Below are 18,054 nucleotides of genomic sequence, written 5' to 3'. Positions count from 1 at the left end.
ATTTGCCTTCTCAATTCCTACTCCTGAGCTGATGAATAACTGTTGGAGAAAAGTCACAAAACTTTTTGAATGTACTACAGATTCACGTAATCTAATCTCCTTTGGACTTTTACTACAGAAATCCTTGTATTTATCTCTGAGGGACTCATCACCACCTCCCGCCACCCAACCTCCCAATAGTTGTTGCAAATCTTCTCTTCATTCTGCACCAATCTCCATTCTATGCCCTCCTTTCTCAGCAAATTACCTCACCCAATTGACTGAGGCCAGTCACTGTGAGTTTCTGCACCACCCCTCCACACCTCAGAAGATTCTCTGTATATTCATCTTTTTTATCCTCCTTTAATCTGGTCTCAGGGTGGGGAAGGAAACAAACATTTTTTAAGTGATAATAGAAACATAGAAACTTTATTAAGTGATCATAAGTATTTTCTAGGCATTGTCCTAAGCATGTCACAAATACTATCTTGTTTGATCTTCACAACAACCCTGTCATAAAGGTACTATGCTATTTTCCTCATTTTATAGTTGAGGAAACTGAGGAAGACCAAGGTTAAGTGGCTTGCCCAGAGTTGTACAACTGACAGATGTCTCAGTCTAGATTTGAACTCAGGTCTTACTGATTCCAGCCTAGAGCTCTATCTGCTGCATTGCTTAAGTAACCCTTCTTGCCAAGGCTAAACCGTTTACTCTTGTTTTGTTCTCATTCTTTCTTGTTCAATTTAATGTAACAAACATTTATTAACTGCCTACACTGTCCAAGTACTGGAAATACTAAGGAAAAATGGGATAGTCCCTGCCTTCAAGGGGCTTACATTCTACTGGGGAGAGAGAATCCAATCCAATAAACATCTGTCCAGAACCTACTACGTGCAAGGAAATAGATTAAATTGGGCTATAGCATGTATATTAAGTATAATGCAAATATAATACAATGAATTTAGAGATTCACCCATGGTAGATCAATTAAAGCTTCACAGAGGAAGTAGCCTCTGAGGTGAACCTTGGGGGAAGTCAAGTATTTTAAGAGAAGTTGAGGAGGATATGCATTCTATACATACATACATACATATACATATATATATATATATATATTTGTACAAATGTAGAGTTGGGAGAGTGTTAAAATCAAGGAATAGGTAACCTAGTTTGACTGGAATTGAGAATAAATGAGCTTCCTCTTCTCTCTTACTCCACATTTTCCCAATTCTAGATGCCCCACCTCCTCCCAACACATTCTATCTCAGTTACTCTGTTAAGTGAGGATAACAACACCAATATCTAGGATATCACATCCCCTTTTTGGTCCACAGTGTTCTGGGATCATAAGCTTTAAAGCTGGAAAGGAAATTGTCCAATTCCATTATTTTGTGGAGTATGAGGTTTTATGGAGTATGGCTAGTCCAACTTCGTTATTTTATAAGTGAAGAAATTGGGACACAAATTGATTAAGTGACTTTCTCAAGGTAATATAGTAACAGAATTGGGACTAGAACCATGGTGGTTATCTGCAACATTGCAGGGGTTGAACTCATTGATAAAAAAAAAATTCTCTTTGTCACTGATTCAAAGTGAAGCAAACAGAACCAGGAGAACATCATACATAGTAACTGCCATATTGTGTGATGATCAGCTATAATAGATTTGGCTCTTCTTAGCAATACAATGATCTAAGACAATTCCAAAAGACTCTTGATGGAAAATGCTATCCATCTCCAGAGAAAGAACTGATGGAGTCTGAATGCAGATGGAAGCATGCCATTTTCACTTTCTGCATTTTATCATGTTTTTTTCTCTTGCAAACTATTTTTTTTTGCAAACTCTTTTTTCATAACATGACTAATATGGAAATAGGTTTTACATGGTTGCACATATATATAACCTACATCAAATTGCTTACTGTCCTAGGGAGAGTCATGATGAAGGGAAAAATACTGGGAACTCAAATTTTTATTTAAAAATGAATATTAAATATTTTCTTTACATGTAATTGGAAAAAATGAAACTATTAAAATAAAATATGGAAAATAATAATAAAAAAGTTTTCTCTACCTCTAAGAGTATATATATCACACAGGATGCTGAATCCATGGGGAAGTGCCTTAAATATAGACAGTAGTCAGTGGTATTCCTTTAGGTTCATCCAGATGATGGAGACATTCCCTAGTAATTTCATTAAAAACTTTACGGGTGATCAACTGATTTTTGCCTTCAGGATTCCAAGATAATCTTTGTTATTTGCCCTCTAGACAAATAGGAGAAAACCTAATAGTTCCTGGTGGAGTGAAAACTATTGAGGCCAATGGACGGATGGTTATCCCTGGAGGAATTGATGTCAACACATACTTACAGAAGCCCTACCATGGAATGACCTCTGTTGATGACTTCTACCAAGGCACCAAAGCAGCACTGGCAGGTGGCACTACCATGATCAGTAAGTACTGATAAATCATTCCTTTGGTGACTGGGTCTCTGAAGGTTCCCCATACCTCAGCAACATAATTAGAATGTGTAGTAGAGGAGTCAGAATCATTTTGGATCAATTATCCTCTTTACTACCACACACAAATATTTACCGGGCAGCTAACACACTGTGTTAGTCAGCACGGAGGGGACACAAGGGTATATAAAACAAAGTCCTGCTCTCATATTTCATCTCAGTTTTTTTGTTATTGTTGAAAGCTAATCTTTTATTTTTGATAATTAAAGATTTAGCTTTGTAGAATATGCAAATTGAGGGCGCAACTCAATCTCTGTTGCTTTTCAGAGTATTACATTGCAATCTTTTTTTGAATTCTCATAAATTAGGAATAGTTCTGGGCTATTCAAAATGCTTTTCCTAGCTTTTTGAAAACCTTTTCTTTTTGTATACATACACACACACATATATATGCACATATATACATATTCAAATATGCACTTATATGTATATTTGTGTATATGTATATACATAAATATTATGCATGTTTTCTAAAGAAATTTAGGAGTTTAATTATGACATTTGTTGTGATTTAAACTTGGAGTTTTCAATCTACTTGGAATCTATGGATTCTCTCAAGGTGTTCTTTGCCCTCTGTATGCAATACTTTTTGGTGTGTATTACTTTCCTATATTTTTCCTGCACCATGATTTATAGTTTATCTTTTTTTTTCTGGGAGACTTGTGACTCCAATCATCTCTGAACATTTTATATTCAAAATGATATAGTCTGGTTATATAGAACTCATGTATTTTAACAGTGTTGTTGCTTTTTATCTAACACCTATAAAATTTTACTCCATATCTTATTTTCTTGCATTCTAAGTATGTCATTCTATTTCTCAGAGCTTCTCTTGTTTTGGAATGATTCGTCTTTATGTTTTCTACATTATGAACTCTTGTTTTTCAGTTGTTTCACTGGTGTCCAACTCTCCGTGACTTCATTTAGGGTTTTCTTGGCAAAGATATTAGAGTGGTTTGCCGTTTCCTTCTCCAACTCATTTTATAGATGAGAAAACTGAGACAAACAGGGTTAAGTGACTTGCCCAGGGTCACATAGCTAGTCAACATCCGAGGCCAGATTTGAACTCCAGAAGATGAGTTTTCCTGACTCCAGGCTTAGTGTTCTATCTACTGTTCCACCTAGCTGCCCCAATTAAATAATTATGAACTCTGGTTTCTCTTAATTTCTTTTTTTCAGTATTCTGTTTTCTGCTTTAAATTATGATTCAGTTTCCATCCTCCTTACTCTTGTAATTTTTTATTATGTTATTTTTCCCTTTCTGAATATTCAGAAATTCTTATTATTCTTCCAATATTTCTGGATGTGCTATAGAATGTATTGTCTTGCTATTTATTTTCATTAAGAGTTTTCAGGTTGCTGTCCATCACTGACATATTTATTCATTGTGTTATATACCGTTTTGGTTTTTTTTTTTGGGTTCATTTCTTCATCTTTTTAAAGAATCTCACTGCTGATTTATATGCTGGGGGCAGGGTTGAGCTTATACCCAACCTTTTGTTCTCGGTCTCTGTGGTTTTCACACTTTATTTTCTTTTCCCAGTAGCTTCATATGGAATCCCATACTGTTTAGCTCCTTCTTCATCCATTAGCAATCATTTTCATCTGTCCAGACCTTTTCACCCTGAAGATGAGTGGAGATTTGGCTGGATCTCTGCCTTGGGGAAATTCCATGAGGAGACAATTTTCCCTGAGTTTATACCCTTTTATTTCTCCAAGGAAGTCCTTTTTTCTCTGGATAAATTTGTAATTCTAAGTCTCTTCTTTTACTCTGGTTGCCAGTTTTCCAATTGTGGGGATGGGTGGGTTCAGTGTTGGATTAACTATGCCACTCCTGAATGGTGACAGGATAGAAGCCACTGTATCAAAAGCATGTAATATAGGCCTTTGTCTGGGTGCAGTTAGGGGTAATTTGATATATTACACAGCCCTATTTTGTTGTTCCATCAGGCTTTATGCTGTGGCAGGCTCTTTCCTGTCTACTTTTCTTCATGTCCAGACCTTTATTTGAAAAAATGGTCACTCTAATTCTTTGGGAGCCCGTAATTGGTAAAATGTTAATGGTCAGCTTTGGGAGTAGGTATTAGAGGTCAACTGGCTATCTTAAACACATGGCTGTTGTTATGGCTGGCAGCCACTGTGAGCCCAGTATTGATCCTGAGATACTCTAGTGAACATGCAATTGAGGAGGTCTTCAAAAGGGGCAATCCAGTGCTGTGCCTTATATTTCCTCCAGAGATTGATTCTCCCTTTCTGCCATTCTGGGGCACATACACATTTTGCCCACAGCAAACCCCTACAGTATTTTGAATGCTACTTAGAAAGCCTCAAACCTTTCCTGACATCCAGACTTATGGTTTATCTAACTCAAGGATAAACCTTCCTCACATGAGGTAACTAAAGATAATACAGAGTAGTCTCAGAGAGCTATCAGAAATAATAACCAATTTGTGTAATGTTAAATGAATACTACAATGAGATTTCCTGGCAGGAAGATGCCTTAGGCTATTATTTAATCAAAGACTCATGGAGTCATAGAATGTGGAGACCTATTGACGGCAAAGCCGAGACTCTTAGAGTAGAAGGGTCCTAAGGACATTGAACCTAGAATGCCAGAGTTGGAAATAAACTTAGATCATGGCACATAGAATGTTAAACTGAATTTTTAAAAATGGCAAAAGGATATAGAGCTAGAAGGTTAAATGACTCTCCCACTTAAAAGAAATTGTCTACATATACATGCAAGTATATGTAAAACGTCAGTCCTGGTGCAATGGAAATTTTTAAAGTAAGCAACATTGGTCTGTTTCCTCTGCCCTTCACTTCAATTTTCCTCTTTCTCCCCCTACCCCTTCCTCAGACCTTCCCACAATCATTCCCTTTGCTCTCACCTGAGTGACCATAAGTAGTAAATGATTAATTGGGTAAGATTTCCTTGTGCAACAGTTTTTCTTGCAAAGCTTGGACTGGATGCCTCATAAGGGGCCCCAAAGACCTTGGGAGTTCTATTTCTTCCCAGTTTGGGAAGAGAGGAAGCTAATGCAACATCAAGACTGGAGGGCAGATTCTTTTCCTCTTCCCTAGCCTTCCTCCCATACCTTGGACAAGGAGGAGAGAGAATGCAAAGGGAAGAGGGACGCCACGGGGCTTCCCCCATACGTGGAGCAACAATCAGGCCATGGCTGCAGAGGCCACATTGATAGTCCCTTCCCTCAAACCCAAGTGAAAACTCAATGGGCAAGTGCCAAGGTATGTTGCAGTGTCTTGCACAGGTGGCTGGAACACTGAAGGAACAAAAAGGCAAGGAGGAATTGATGATCCTTACCCCCTACTGTAGTTTGGATGGGAGTAACTGGTACCTATTTCTAAGTAATAAACAGTGGCATACCTTGGTTTTTGCTTTTTCTGGTTTTCCTTGCTTTAATGACAGAAGGGTACAGGACAGATCCTAGGATCTACTACAGGGGAAAATGACCTTTCCTAGTTTAGGGCTTGCCTTCCCAACCCCCTGTTTGCCCATAGTTAGAGAATTTTCACTACTTAGGGGCATAATTGTAAGCTCTTCATGTTTCATAATTAAACTTCCAAGGGCAGAACTGTTAGTTTGGGGCTTGTTAAAGTCTGCCTAATCAAATCATAAATCCAACATAGTGACTCCTACTGTTACACTTAGATATGTACTAGTAATCCCCCGAAAATAGAACACTTTATTCTAGTTAAAATGCCTGTCTTCAGAAGGTACTTCATAGACAAAAGGAAAAGACTAAGTGGGAATATTGGGTGGCTGGGTGAGGATTCAGGACATTTTGGTGCCCCTCAAAGTACACCAACTTGGTGGTTGTTTAGCCTGTCTCTGCCAATGGCTCAGCCTTTGAATAATAATATAAATAACTGTCATAAATAAGACAGCTTATATTTACATCATGCTTTTCAGTTTGAGCCTCACTGTGGTTCTGTGAGGTCAGTAGCACCTGTCCTTTTATTCTCCTTTTAAAGAAGAGGGAATTGAGTGACTTTCCCACCTTTACAAAGCTAGTAGGAAGAAGATGGCGGCTGGTAAGCACGGACTAGAGTGAGCTCCGTACCCAAGTCCCTCCAAAAACCTATAAAAATGGCTCTGAACCAATTCTAGAACGGCAGAACCCACAGAACAGCAGAGGGAAGCAGGGCTCCAGCCCAGGACAGCCCGGATGGTCTCTGGGTGAGCTCTATTCCACACGGAGCTGGGAGCTGGGAACGGAGTGGAGCAGAGCCCAGCCTGAGCGGCGTGGACGATCCAGACCAGAAGCCTGGCGGAGGGGGCCCTAGCACCCTGAATATGTGAGCTGCGGCAGTTACCAGACCCCTCGACCCACAAACACCAAAGACTGCGGAGAAGGTTAGTGGGAAAAGCTGCGGGAGTGGAAGGAGTTCTCGGTTCGGCTTCCAGCCCCGGGGGCAGCGGAGGTGGGGCAGTTACAGCTGTTGTTACTTCCGGCTCCAGGCCCACCTGGTGGGAGGAATTAAGTGGCGGATCACAGCAGGGGTGCACAGCCTGCCGAAGATCTGAGCCCAGTCTGGACTGGGGGTCCTTGGGGAAGGAGGAGTGCGGCTCTGATAGAGCTGGCACCTCCCCCCCAAACGTAGAACATAGAACTCTGTAATCTACAAGCAGTCATACCCCACTGAAAAACTCAAGGGTCAAGTTAGTTGGTTGGGAATATGGCCAGGCAGCGAAAACGCGCCCAGATTCAGTCTCAGACTTTGGATTCTTTCTTTGGTGACAAAGAAGACCAAAATATACAGCCTAAAGAAGACAACAAAGTCATAGAGCCTACAACCAAAGCCTCCAAGAAAAACATGAACTGGCCCCAGACCATAGAAGAACTCAAAAAGGATTTGGAAAAGCAAGTTAGAGAAGTAGAGGAAAAATTGGGAAGAGAAATGAGAAGGATGCGAGAAAACCATGAAAAACAAGTCAATGACTTGCTAAAGGAGACCCAAAAAAATACTGAAAAATACACTGAAGAAAACAACACCTTACAAAATAGACTAACTCAAATGGCAAAAGAGCTCCAAAAAGCCAATGAGGAGAAGAATTCCTTGAAAGGCAGAATTAGCCAAATGGAAAAGGAGGTCCAAAAGACCACTGAAGAAAATACTACTTTAAAAATTAGATTGGAGCAAGTGGAAGCTAGTGACTTTATTAGAAATCAGGATATTATAAAACAGAACCAGAGGAATGAAAAAATGGAAGACAATGTGAAATATCTCCTTGGAAAAACCACTGACCTGGAAAATAGATCCAGGAGAGATAATTTAAAAATTATTGGACTACCTGAAAGCCATGATCAAAAAAAGAGCCTAGATACCATCTTTCAGGAAATTATCAAGGAGAACTGCCCTGATATTCTAGAGCCACAGGGCAAAATAGAAATTGAAAGAATCCATCGATCGCCTCCGCAAATAGATCCCAAAAAGAAATCTCCTAGGAATATTGTTGCCAAATTCCAGAGCTCCCAGATCAAGGAGAAAATACTGCAAGCAGCCAGAAAGAAACAATTTGAGTATTGTGGAAACCCAATCAGAATAACCCAAAATCTGGCAGCTTCTACATTAAGAGATCGAAGGGCTTGGAATGCGATATTCCGGAGGTCAATGGAGCTAGGATTAAAACCTAGAATCACCTACCCAGCAAAACTGAGTATCATGTTCCAAGGCAAAATATGGACTTTCAATAAAATAGAGGACTTTCAAGCTTTCTCAGTGAAAAGACCAGAACTGAATAGAAAATTTGACTTTCAAACACAAGAATCAAGAGAAGCATGAAAAGGTAATCAAGAAACGGAAATTGCAAGGGACTTACTAAAGTTGAACTGTTTTGTTTACATTCCTACATGGAAAGATGATGAGTATGATTCATGAGACCTCAGTATTAGGGTAGTTGAAGGGAATATGCATATATATATATATGCATATATATATATATATGTTTAAGTATATATATAAGTGAATGTGAATGTATGTATGTATCTATGTGTATATGTATGTATGTGTATATATATATATGTAAAAGAGAGAGAGCAGACACAGGGTGAGTTGAGGATGAAGAGAAGATATCTAAAAGAAATAAAATGAAATTAAGGGATGAGAGAGTAACATACTGAGAGAGGGAGATAGGGAGAGACAGAATGGGGTGGATTATCTCCCATAAAGGTGGCAAGAGGAAGCAGTTCTATGGGAGGAGGGGAGAGGGCAGGTGAGGGGGGAATGAGTGAACCTTGCTCTCATCAGATTTGGCCTGAGGGGGAATACCATACATACTCAGTTGGGTATCTTACCCCACAGGAAAGAAGAGGGAGGAAGATAAAAAAAAAATAAAAGGCGGGGGGATGATGGAGTGGAGGGCAGATGGGGGTGGAGGTAATCAAAACAAACACTTTGGAAAGGGGCAGGGTCAAGGGAGAAAATTCAATAAAGCGGGATGGGTTGGGAAGGAGCAAAATGTAGTTAGCCTTTCACAACATGAATATTGTGGAAGGGTTATACATAATAATACATGTGTGGCCTAGGTTGAATTGCTCAACTTCTTAGGGAGGGTGGGTGGGAAGGGAAGAGGGAAGGGAATTTGGAACTCAAAGTTTTAAAATCAGATGTTCAAAAACAAAAAAACTTTTTGTATGCAACTAAAAAATAAGATACACAGGCAATGGGGCGTAGAAATTTATCTTGCCCTACAAGAAAGGAAGGGAAAAGGGGATGAGAGGGGAGGGGGGTGATAGAGGGGAGGGCTGACTGGGGAACAGGGCAACCAGAATATACGCCATCTTGGAGTGGGGGGGGAGGGCAGAAATGGGGAGAAAATTTGTAATCCAAACTGTTGTGAAAATCAATGCTGAAAACCAAATATGTTAAATAAATAAATTGCATTTAAAAAAGAAAAAAAAAAAACAAAGCTAGTAGGAAGAGAAGCTGGCCAGAATCCAGGTTTTCATATATTAGTTACACGTGGTTCACAAAGAGACATCAATTGTCTAATATCTCCATTTAAACCCCAGATATATAAGACCCTACCACTGATCCAGTGTCAGAAATGAAATCTTGAGGTGAACCTGAGATTTTTCTGCCAATGCTGACTTGAAAGTGGTATGCCTGGGGCATTACTGTTTTGCTTTGAATCAGAAGAGATTCTGTGAGAAAGAAGATTCATTCTATTATCATTAGAAGGTTATGGAAGCAGAGATGGTGAGAAGGAGCGTAGAACACAAGACACAGGATGTTAAAACTAGAAGAGGGGGCTGCTAGGTGGCACAGTGAGTAGACCACTGGCCCTGGAATCAGAAGGACCTGAGTTCAAATCTGGCCTCAGATACTTGACACACTTTCTAGATGTGTGACCTTGGGCAAATCACTTAACTACAATTACCCTGCCTTCCCCCCTCCATTAAAAAAAAAAACAAAAAACCAGAAGAGACCTTGGACATCATCTAATCCAATCCAGCTTTTGTTTTTTTAACCTTTTTTGGTGTCATGGAGCTCTTTGGGAGAATGATGAAACCTATGGAACCCTTCTCAGAATATTTACAAATAAACTAAATCAAGTACATGGGATTACAAAGGAAATCAATTATATTGAAATCCAATATGTTGACTTGAAGACTGAAATCATGTACATTCTAGAGGCAGGTTAGTAAATGTGGTAATTCTGAAGTAGTGATCAGCATAAATGATATCTTTAATGTGATTTTAAAATACCTGTGATTACATTGGTGACAAAGTTACATTTGTTTCCTCCATTCGTAATAAAAGGAAATGCTTAAATTTCAGTTAGAAGTTAATGAAAATTAAAATGTGATTTTTTTTCCTCATCCAAGTTCATGGACCTTCTGAAATCTGCTCGTGGACCCCAGGTTAATAACCCCCAATTTAATCCAACCTTCTCATTTGTTTTGTTTTGTTTTTTGGAGGGGGGAAGGCAAGGCAATTGGGGTTAAGTGACTTGCCCGAGGTCACACAACTAGTAAGTGTGTCAAGTGTCTGAGGCTGGATTTGAACTCAGGTCCTCCTGACTCTGGGGCCAGTGCTCTGCTCACTGCACCACCTAGCTGCCCCCAACCTTCTCATTTGACAAAGGAAGATATGTGGTCTCAAAGGAGACAAATGAATTGTCCAAAGATCAAGGAATGAATTCATGGCACAGCAAGATACACAAACTTAGGACTCCCAGCACAACGCTCCTTACTCTACAGGAACTTGGTGAAGTTAGGGAAAATATCCAGACAGAGGCAAGACCTCCCGGTTGTTAATGCCTCCCTAGTATTGCCTCCCACCCTCCTCCTTTTGCAAGGGGATGGGCCTACTCAGCTAATCTTCCTAATAGCAAACCACCAGCTACAGCAACAAGCCCTGGCTTGTACCTCATGAATATTGATGTCACCATTGCTGTCACCACCTGTTGGTAGGAAGGCTGCAAGGGAAAGGATTGGGACTGCTTTGCATATAGCCAAATAAGGGTGTGATTGAACGGAGTGAAGGGAGTAATTGCCTCCTTTTATCATTTAATCATCTTAAGGAAGACTGTTGATCAGTATGTGTGTCTCTGTTTGTACACACAGTGCTTGCTTCACACTCTACTTTGTCTATGTCAGCATAGCAAATACAGTAGCATGGAAAGCCCCCAAATGGGGCTGTTCTAGTAAATACACATCGGGGGAACTGTGATAGAAAAAGGAAATTTTAATTTCTGGGAATTTTAGGCCTCCTGGGGATGCAAACCAGAATGTTAGCTGGACATTGCAAGTCTGTTGGCTTATTTGAACATAGTTTGTTTTGTTTGTTACTAAAAAGCTTTTGATAAAAGAGAAGTGTTTCAGGCATCTCACATGGGACTTTGGGGGCTTTCTGTATCATGTTGATCATCAAAAGACTTCATGTTCTCTCTCCTTCTATGTGATATCTTCCAATTAAAAGTCTAGTAAAATATAATTTGCCTGACACTGGACATTAGTTTTGTCTTTTGACTCTAGGACTATAAAATAATTCCACTGTGGTATTAGCAAACAAAATTTTTCATCGTATTCGAATGTGTTCTTTCTACTAAAACTTGTGTTTGCAGAAAGAAAAGAACAAGAGACAATTTCGTGGTGGCTGCTTCTGTAGAGCGTTTTGTTCTGAAGGCTAATTGTTATTAGATCAGATTTTGTTAGAATTAGGCTTGGTAACAAATATGTGTTTGCATTTCACCAGTTATTTTACATTGGGGAAATCAGCCTTGGCTAATGCATTTTTCTTAGGTTTAGGAGCCTTATTTAAAGCTGAAACAATTACTTCAGCAGTCAGTCCTTGGCAGGGAAAGCCAGTTGGAAACCGAAACATGATTATGTTGCTTGCTTGTTCCTTAAGGAGTATATTAGCCATGGTGTTTTTACTGTGGCTTCTGATACTTTCAGACACACTAGATCTGACAGTGTAAAGGAGAGAGAGCAACCCTCAGCCTATGAGTAGCTGTAGCTATGATATCAGTCCTTCCCTGTGCACTACTCCTGATGCTGCAGGTGCACACAGAAAGGGGAACTCCTCAGGCAGTAATTGAGAGCTGCAGAGCAGCCAGTCTCAGCCCCACTAGGATTTATTGATGACAGGATTGATTGCATTATTTCAGGGAAATGAAAAACCTGCCTGGGTCTACAGAGTCCTATGCTGTTACTTCAGAAGGACGCCTTATTTTGGCTTGAATGAGATGGGCAGAAATCATCTCTAGAGACCTTTATGTTGCTGTTTAAAGGGGAAAAAAGGAAAGAAAATGGGAGGCAAAGAAGAAGGGAAGGAGGGAGAAAAAAAGGAAGGAAGGAAGGAGGAAGGAAGGAAGGAAAGAAGGGAGAGAGGGAGGGAAGAAGAAAGGGAGGAAGGAAGAAAGGAAGGAAGGAAGAAAATGGCAACTAGGTGTTATAGTAGATAGAACACAGGTCCTGGAGTAAGGAAGACTTGCATTCAAATCTAGCCTCAGGTACTTACTATCTGTGTGACCTTGGATAAATCACTTAACCATTCCCTGCCTCATTTTCCTCATCTGTAAAATAGCATCTACCTTCCAGTGTTGTGAAATCAAAAAGAAATAATATTCATATAGTACTTTTGTCATCTTTAAAACACTATATAAAGGCAGGATATTAAAATGATTTTTATTATTACTAAAATGGCAATTCCTTGACTGTCTCCTTACCCAAAGAGAAACTAGATATAACATTTAAAAATATTTTTTGTCAAACCTTTCTATTACTTGTTAATAGAGTAAAAGCTCATTAATTCGGAATAATAGTCCAAGGGAGGCAGTGAATCAATAGTTAGATTTACTGAAATGCCTGAATTAAAGAATATTTGTAAAGAAACATGTTAGTTTGAATTAAATCAGTTACACATAAATAGAACACTGTTCAAAGAATAGTTTTGCCACTAATCTGCTGTATGATCTGGGATAAGTCACTTTCCTTCCCTGGGCCTTAGTTTGTTTTTGTTGTTGTTGTTCATTTTCAGTCATTTTAGACTCTCCACGACCCCATTTGGGATTTTCTTGGCAAAGATACTGGAATGGTTTGCCATTTCCTTCTTCAGCTCATTTTATAGAAGAGGAAACTGAGGCAAACAGGGTTAAGTGACTTGCCCAGGGTCATGCAGCTAGTAAGCGTTTGAGGCCGGATCCTGACTCCAGGCCCAGTGCTCTATCCACTGTGCCACCTAGCTATAAAATGAAAGGTAAAGATTTGATGTAGGTTGGTCCCTTCCAGCTCTGACTGTGTGTGTTCTAAGAACTCTTCTGGCTCCAACATTAGATATTTTCCATTTTGATGTCCCTTTTTGCTCCAGCAGTTTATGATTTTACCCTACTGGGCATTGCCATTTATCACTTTCAAATATATCATGTGGATTAAACTAAGATATGAAATATTAAAAAGTAGAATGAGGTCAGTTCATCAAATAATTATGATTCCCAATTAAAGGAAATCATGTTGTTCTTACTCTAGAATTGCCAGGCAGCTGGTGGTGCAGTGGATAGAGTTCTGGGTCTGGAGTCAGGAAATTCCTGAGATCAAATCAGGTTCCAAACACTTACTAGTTGTGATAATACTGGACAAATTACTTAATCTCTGTTTACCTCAATTTTCTTAATTGCAAAATGAGGATATTAGTGGCACCTACCTTGAAAGGCTGTGGTGAGGATCAAATTAGATGACTTACCCAAATTAGTGACTTACCCAGATGTCTGTCAAGAGCACTTGGCACAGTGCCCAGCACCTAGTAGGTACTATATAAATGCTTATCTTCCCCACCACCATGTCCATATTATATAAATTCTTATTATTGTAGCCCATATCTACTACAATAGCATCTATTAGCATTGAAATGGGCAGCTAGGTGGTGCAAATAGATAGAGTCCTGGGCCTGGAGTCAGGAAGACTCATCTTCTGGAGTTCAAATCTGGCCTCAGATACTGACTAGCTGTGTGGCCCTGGGCAAGTCACATAACACTGTTTTCCTCAGTTTCCTTTTCTTTAAAATTAGATGGAGAAGGAAATGGCAAACCATTTCAGTATCTTTGCCAAGAAAGCTCCAAAATGAGGTCACAAAGAGTTGGACATGCCTGAAATTACTGAACTAACAATGAAAGACAAATATCTTTTAAAAGGAAGAATTCAGACTCTGAAAGAAATTTAGAAGATCAACTCAGCTCCCTAGAATGTCTTGTTTTGATTCAATTAATTAAACATTTTTAATCCCTCCTTAAGGTGAGATCATGGTTACCAGTGACAAACCTCCACTATTGTATATACCCTGGCCAACAATTGTGGAAGCCGACTGGTTTCTTCTAGTCAGCGTGGTATGGAGGCCTGACTGCTTTTCTGCACATGCAGAATTTATTGCAATGAGAGTTTGTGTCCTGTCACTTTTACCATGACTTCCTACCACTGAATACCTGTGCCTGTGATGTTCTTGGACATTTATATTCCATCTTACACATTCTCCAAGGTGGCAGCAGAGGGGGCAGGGGGGAAGGAGGAAGGAGCACATGTTATGGCTAGAAGAGGCATTCAACCTTGTGGGAAAGCTAAAGGATGTTTGCCATTACAGAGGCAAAAGAAGAAAACCTTAAAGGGATTCTCATAGCAGGCTACTAAGTCGATCGATATTTATTGATTGCCTAGTCTTTGAAAGGCACTAAAGATTATGAAAGAATTCAGTTGAATCCAGTAAATGTTATTGAAGGCTTGAATTATACAGCATGCTATACTAAGAACTGGGCACAGCAGATTTTAAATATAACCAATACAATCCCCCTTCCAGGAGCATATCCTCTATTAAGAGAGACGTAACATGAATAAGTAACTGTAATACAAATAGGAAAAAAATGCCTAAAACAAGAACAAGCCAACATCTTGGTGTGTTTGAGAAGAGAGAGGGGAATCAGGGAATGCTTCATGGAAGGAAAGGCTTTGGAATTGAGCTTTGTACACCACTATTGATTGACTAAAGGGGCAGCTAGGTGGCACAGTGGATAGAGCACTAGACTTGAAATCAAGAAGACTCATCTTCATGAATTCTAATCCTGCCTCAGACACTTACTAACTCTGTGACCCTAGGCAAGTCACTTAACCCTGTTTGCCTCAGTTCCTCATCTGTAAAAATGACCTGAGAAGGAAATGGCAACCTACTCTAGTATCTTTGCCAAGAAAACTCTAAATGGCGTCACAAAAAATCAGACATGACTGAACAATATCCGGTGAATATGGGTATATTTGTCCTGTTCTTTATCATAATTCCACTATGGCATCAATACTGCCTGGGGAATGGGTGTATGTGTGTGTGTGTGTGTGTGTGTGTGTGTGTGTGTATGTAAAACATGATTTTCTCAAAAAGGGGGTGGAAGCATATGAATTTTATTGGAAATTTATAGCTTCATCCATAAAAATGATTTATACAAATTGAGAATATAGTTTTTGAAACCATAATCCCAAGGTTGCAGATACACATGGATTCTTTCAAAGGCAATGCAGAAATGTGTTTTGTTTTACTATGCATATTTGTTGCAAGGATTTTTTTTTTCTTTTCTCCAGTGGAGTGAAAGGTGGAAGGGAAAGAAAATAGATCTTTTCTTAACTCAAAAAATAAAATTTAATTCAACAACAACAACATGGGGACCATTTCCCTTCACTTCTTCCTTCCCCCCTTTATTGGAAAGATATCTCTAAGGCCAAGGAGGGTTTTCTGATTCTCTGCAAAAAGTTGGCCCAGGTAACCATCTTTCATCTATCCAGTCTTGTCAAAGGAACGATATCTCACGACTGATGGTGGGATCTGAGGCTTTTCCTGAGGTTGTTTTTAGACTGGCATTTATTCTTGCCACCTCACCCTCACCTAGATATTCTATTCATTCCTTCCTCCACCTTAGCCAGAACAAGACAAGTTAAGGAATGGTGACTGTTAAATGAATGGAATGGGTAATAAGTACTATGAGAATTCAAAGGCGGGAAAGGTCTCTGTCTTGGATAAGGTAGAAAATAGTTCTTGAAGGATAAATACAAATTGTGGGGGAGGGTGTTTCAGTTTGGTGTAATGAGTACAGGTTTGGTTGTGGGAATGCCTGATATCTGCAGGGAGCAAATCAATCTGGCTGATTAGGATGGCAGGCTAAGGAGTGAATAAAACTAGAAAGGTAAGTGGAAGCCGGAATGTAGAGGTCACAGAACATCAGGTTCAGGGACTTGGAGAATATATCTATGCTCCATTTCACAGCTAAATTCCAAGGGGGAGGGGGACTATCAGCATTTGTTGCTTCTGCTTTCTCATCTTCCATTCACTTCTCGATTTTTTGAAATCTGGTTTATGATTCCACCAATAAACTGAAACTGTTTTTCTGAGGCTACCCAGGATCTTTAATTGTTAAATATGTTGTCCTTTTCCCAATGCTCAACCTTCTTCTCCTCTCTGTAGATTTTTATCACTGTGATCACCCCACACTCCTGGAAATCTCCTCTCTCAGCTTTCATGATGCTCCATACTCTCTCCTCGTTTTCTTCCAGCCTAACTGACAACTCTTTTCCCCCCTCTCGCTTTTTTGGACAAATAACGGTAGTGATCTCCTTTGCATGGGTGATCTCATCAGCTCTCAAGGTTTCAGTTATCATCTATATGTAGATGTCTACCAGATCCTGCCCTAATTTGTTTCCTGAACTCCACTCTGTGTTATCATCTCTACCTGGATTGAATGTATTCATCTAAAAGCCAACGAGTACAGAACCATATTTATCATCTTCTCCAATAGAAATACCCCTCTTCTAAACTTCCATATTGTTTATGGAACAATCCTTTTACTCCCCCAAATTCATAGTCTTACAGTTATCTAACTGCCTTTCTCTTTGTCACACTTCCATATCCAGTCAATTTTGAAGTATTATCAATCCTAATCCCATTTATTGCATCCATTCTCCTGTCTCTACTCATATGGCCACCGCCATATTTCAGGCCCTCATCTTCTCTAATTTGAACTATTCCAATAGCCTCCTAATTGGTTTCCCTGTTTCCAAACATCCCTGTATCTAAGGTGTCCTATAGGTAGCTGTGGAAAATAATTTCCAGAAGTCCTCCTTCCTTAAATTACATCACATTAAAATATGAGTATATTTCAATACATATATACTTATATATAATTACATATATGATGTATAAGTAGTTTATATCTAAACCACTTAGTAGTTTATTAAGTACTCCCTAGGGGGCAACTAAGTGGCACACTGGACAGAGTGTTGTGACTGGAGCCAGGAAAACTCCTCTTCCTAAGTTCAAATCTGGCCTCAGACACTAGCTGCGTGACCCTGGGCAAGTCACTTAACCCTGTTTGCTTCAATTGTCTCATCTATAAAATGAGTATCATTGCCACGAAAACCCCAGACAAAGTCATGAAGAGTCAGAGAGGACAACAGCAAGTATTCCTTATAAAAATGTAAGTGGCTTGTGGCCAGGGATTTGTTGTTGTTTGTTTTTTTCTTTATATTTCCAGTGACTTATTTGTGCTTTGCATGTAATAGTCAATAAATACTTGCTGAACTGAGAAGAAAAGTGAATTGCAGGAGGTTGGAAGAGGATCAATAAAAGCATTAAGATGGTCATGATTATGGTATTGGGAATGACTAGAGAATAATAAGATGGCCCTGACTAAGGTAGAATGTTTTGTGGGATCTTGCAAAATAGACATGTGACTGAGCAATTGTTCATTTTCCTCCTTTGTAAAATGTATGGTTTAGATTAGATAATTGAAAAAGAGCCTTCTAGTTCTGATATTCTGTGATAAGATTTTATAGTAAGGGGTGGGCCAGATTATGTAACAGCTTGAATGACCAGATGAGGAGTTTGGACTTTATCTTCTAGTTAATGGGGAACCATGGAAGGTATTTGAGTACAGGAGTGAAGGATTGAAAGAGGAATGTAGTAGCATGTACAAGATGGATTGGAGGGTGTAGAAAACTAGAGTTGGGGGGAATATTTAGCCAGGAAGCTACTGAATTAACATGCAGGAAGAAATG

The 18,054-nt window shown here is 39.4% G+C and overlaps 1 protein-coding gene across 1 annotated transcript in view; it reads left to right on the top strand.

Moving 5' to 3' along the window:
• CRMP1 (collapsin response mediator protein 1) overlaps positions 1-18,054 on the top strand; it is an 82,583-nt gene that overhangs the window by 36,871 nt on the left and 27,658 nt on the right. Inside the window, exon 3 of the mRNA XM_036764843.1 lies at positions 2,250-2,434. Coding sequence (XP_036620738.1) covers positions 2,250-2,434 — 185 coding nt within the window. The remainder of the gene's footprint in view (positions 1-2,249; positions 2,435-18,054) is intronic.

Source organism: Trichosurus vulpecula, chromosome 6 (assembly GCF_011100635.1).
Source record: "Trichosurus vulpecula isolate mTriVul1 chromosome 6, mTriVul1.pri, whole genome shotgun sequence".
NCBI lineage: Eukaryota > Metazoa > Chordata > Mammalia > Diprotodontia > Phalangeridae > Trichosurus > Trichosurus vulpecula.
This window is presented reverse-complemented; position numbering and strand designations above follow the sequence as displayed.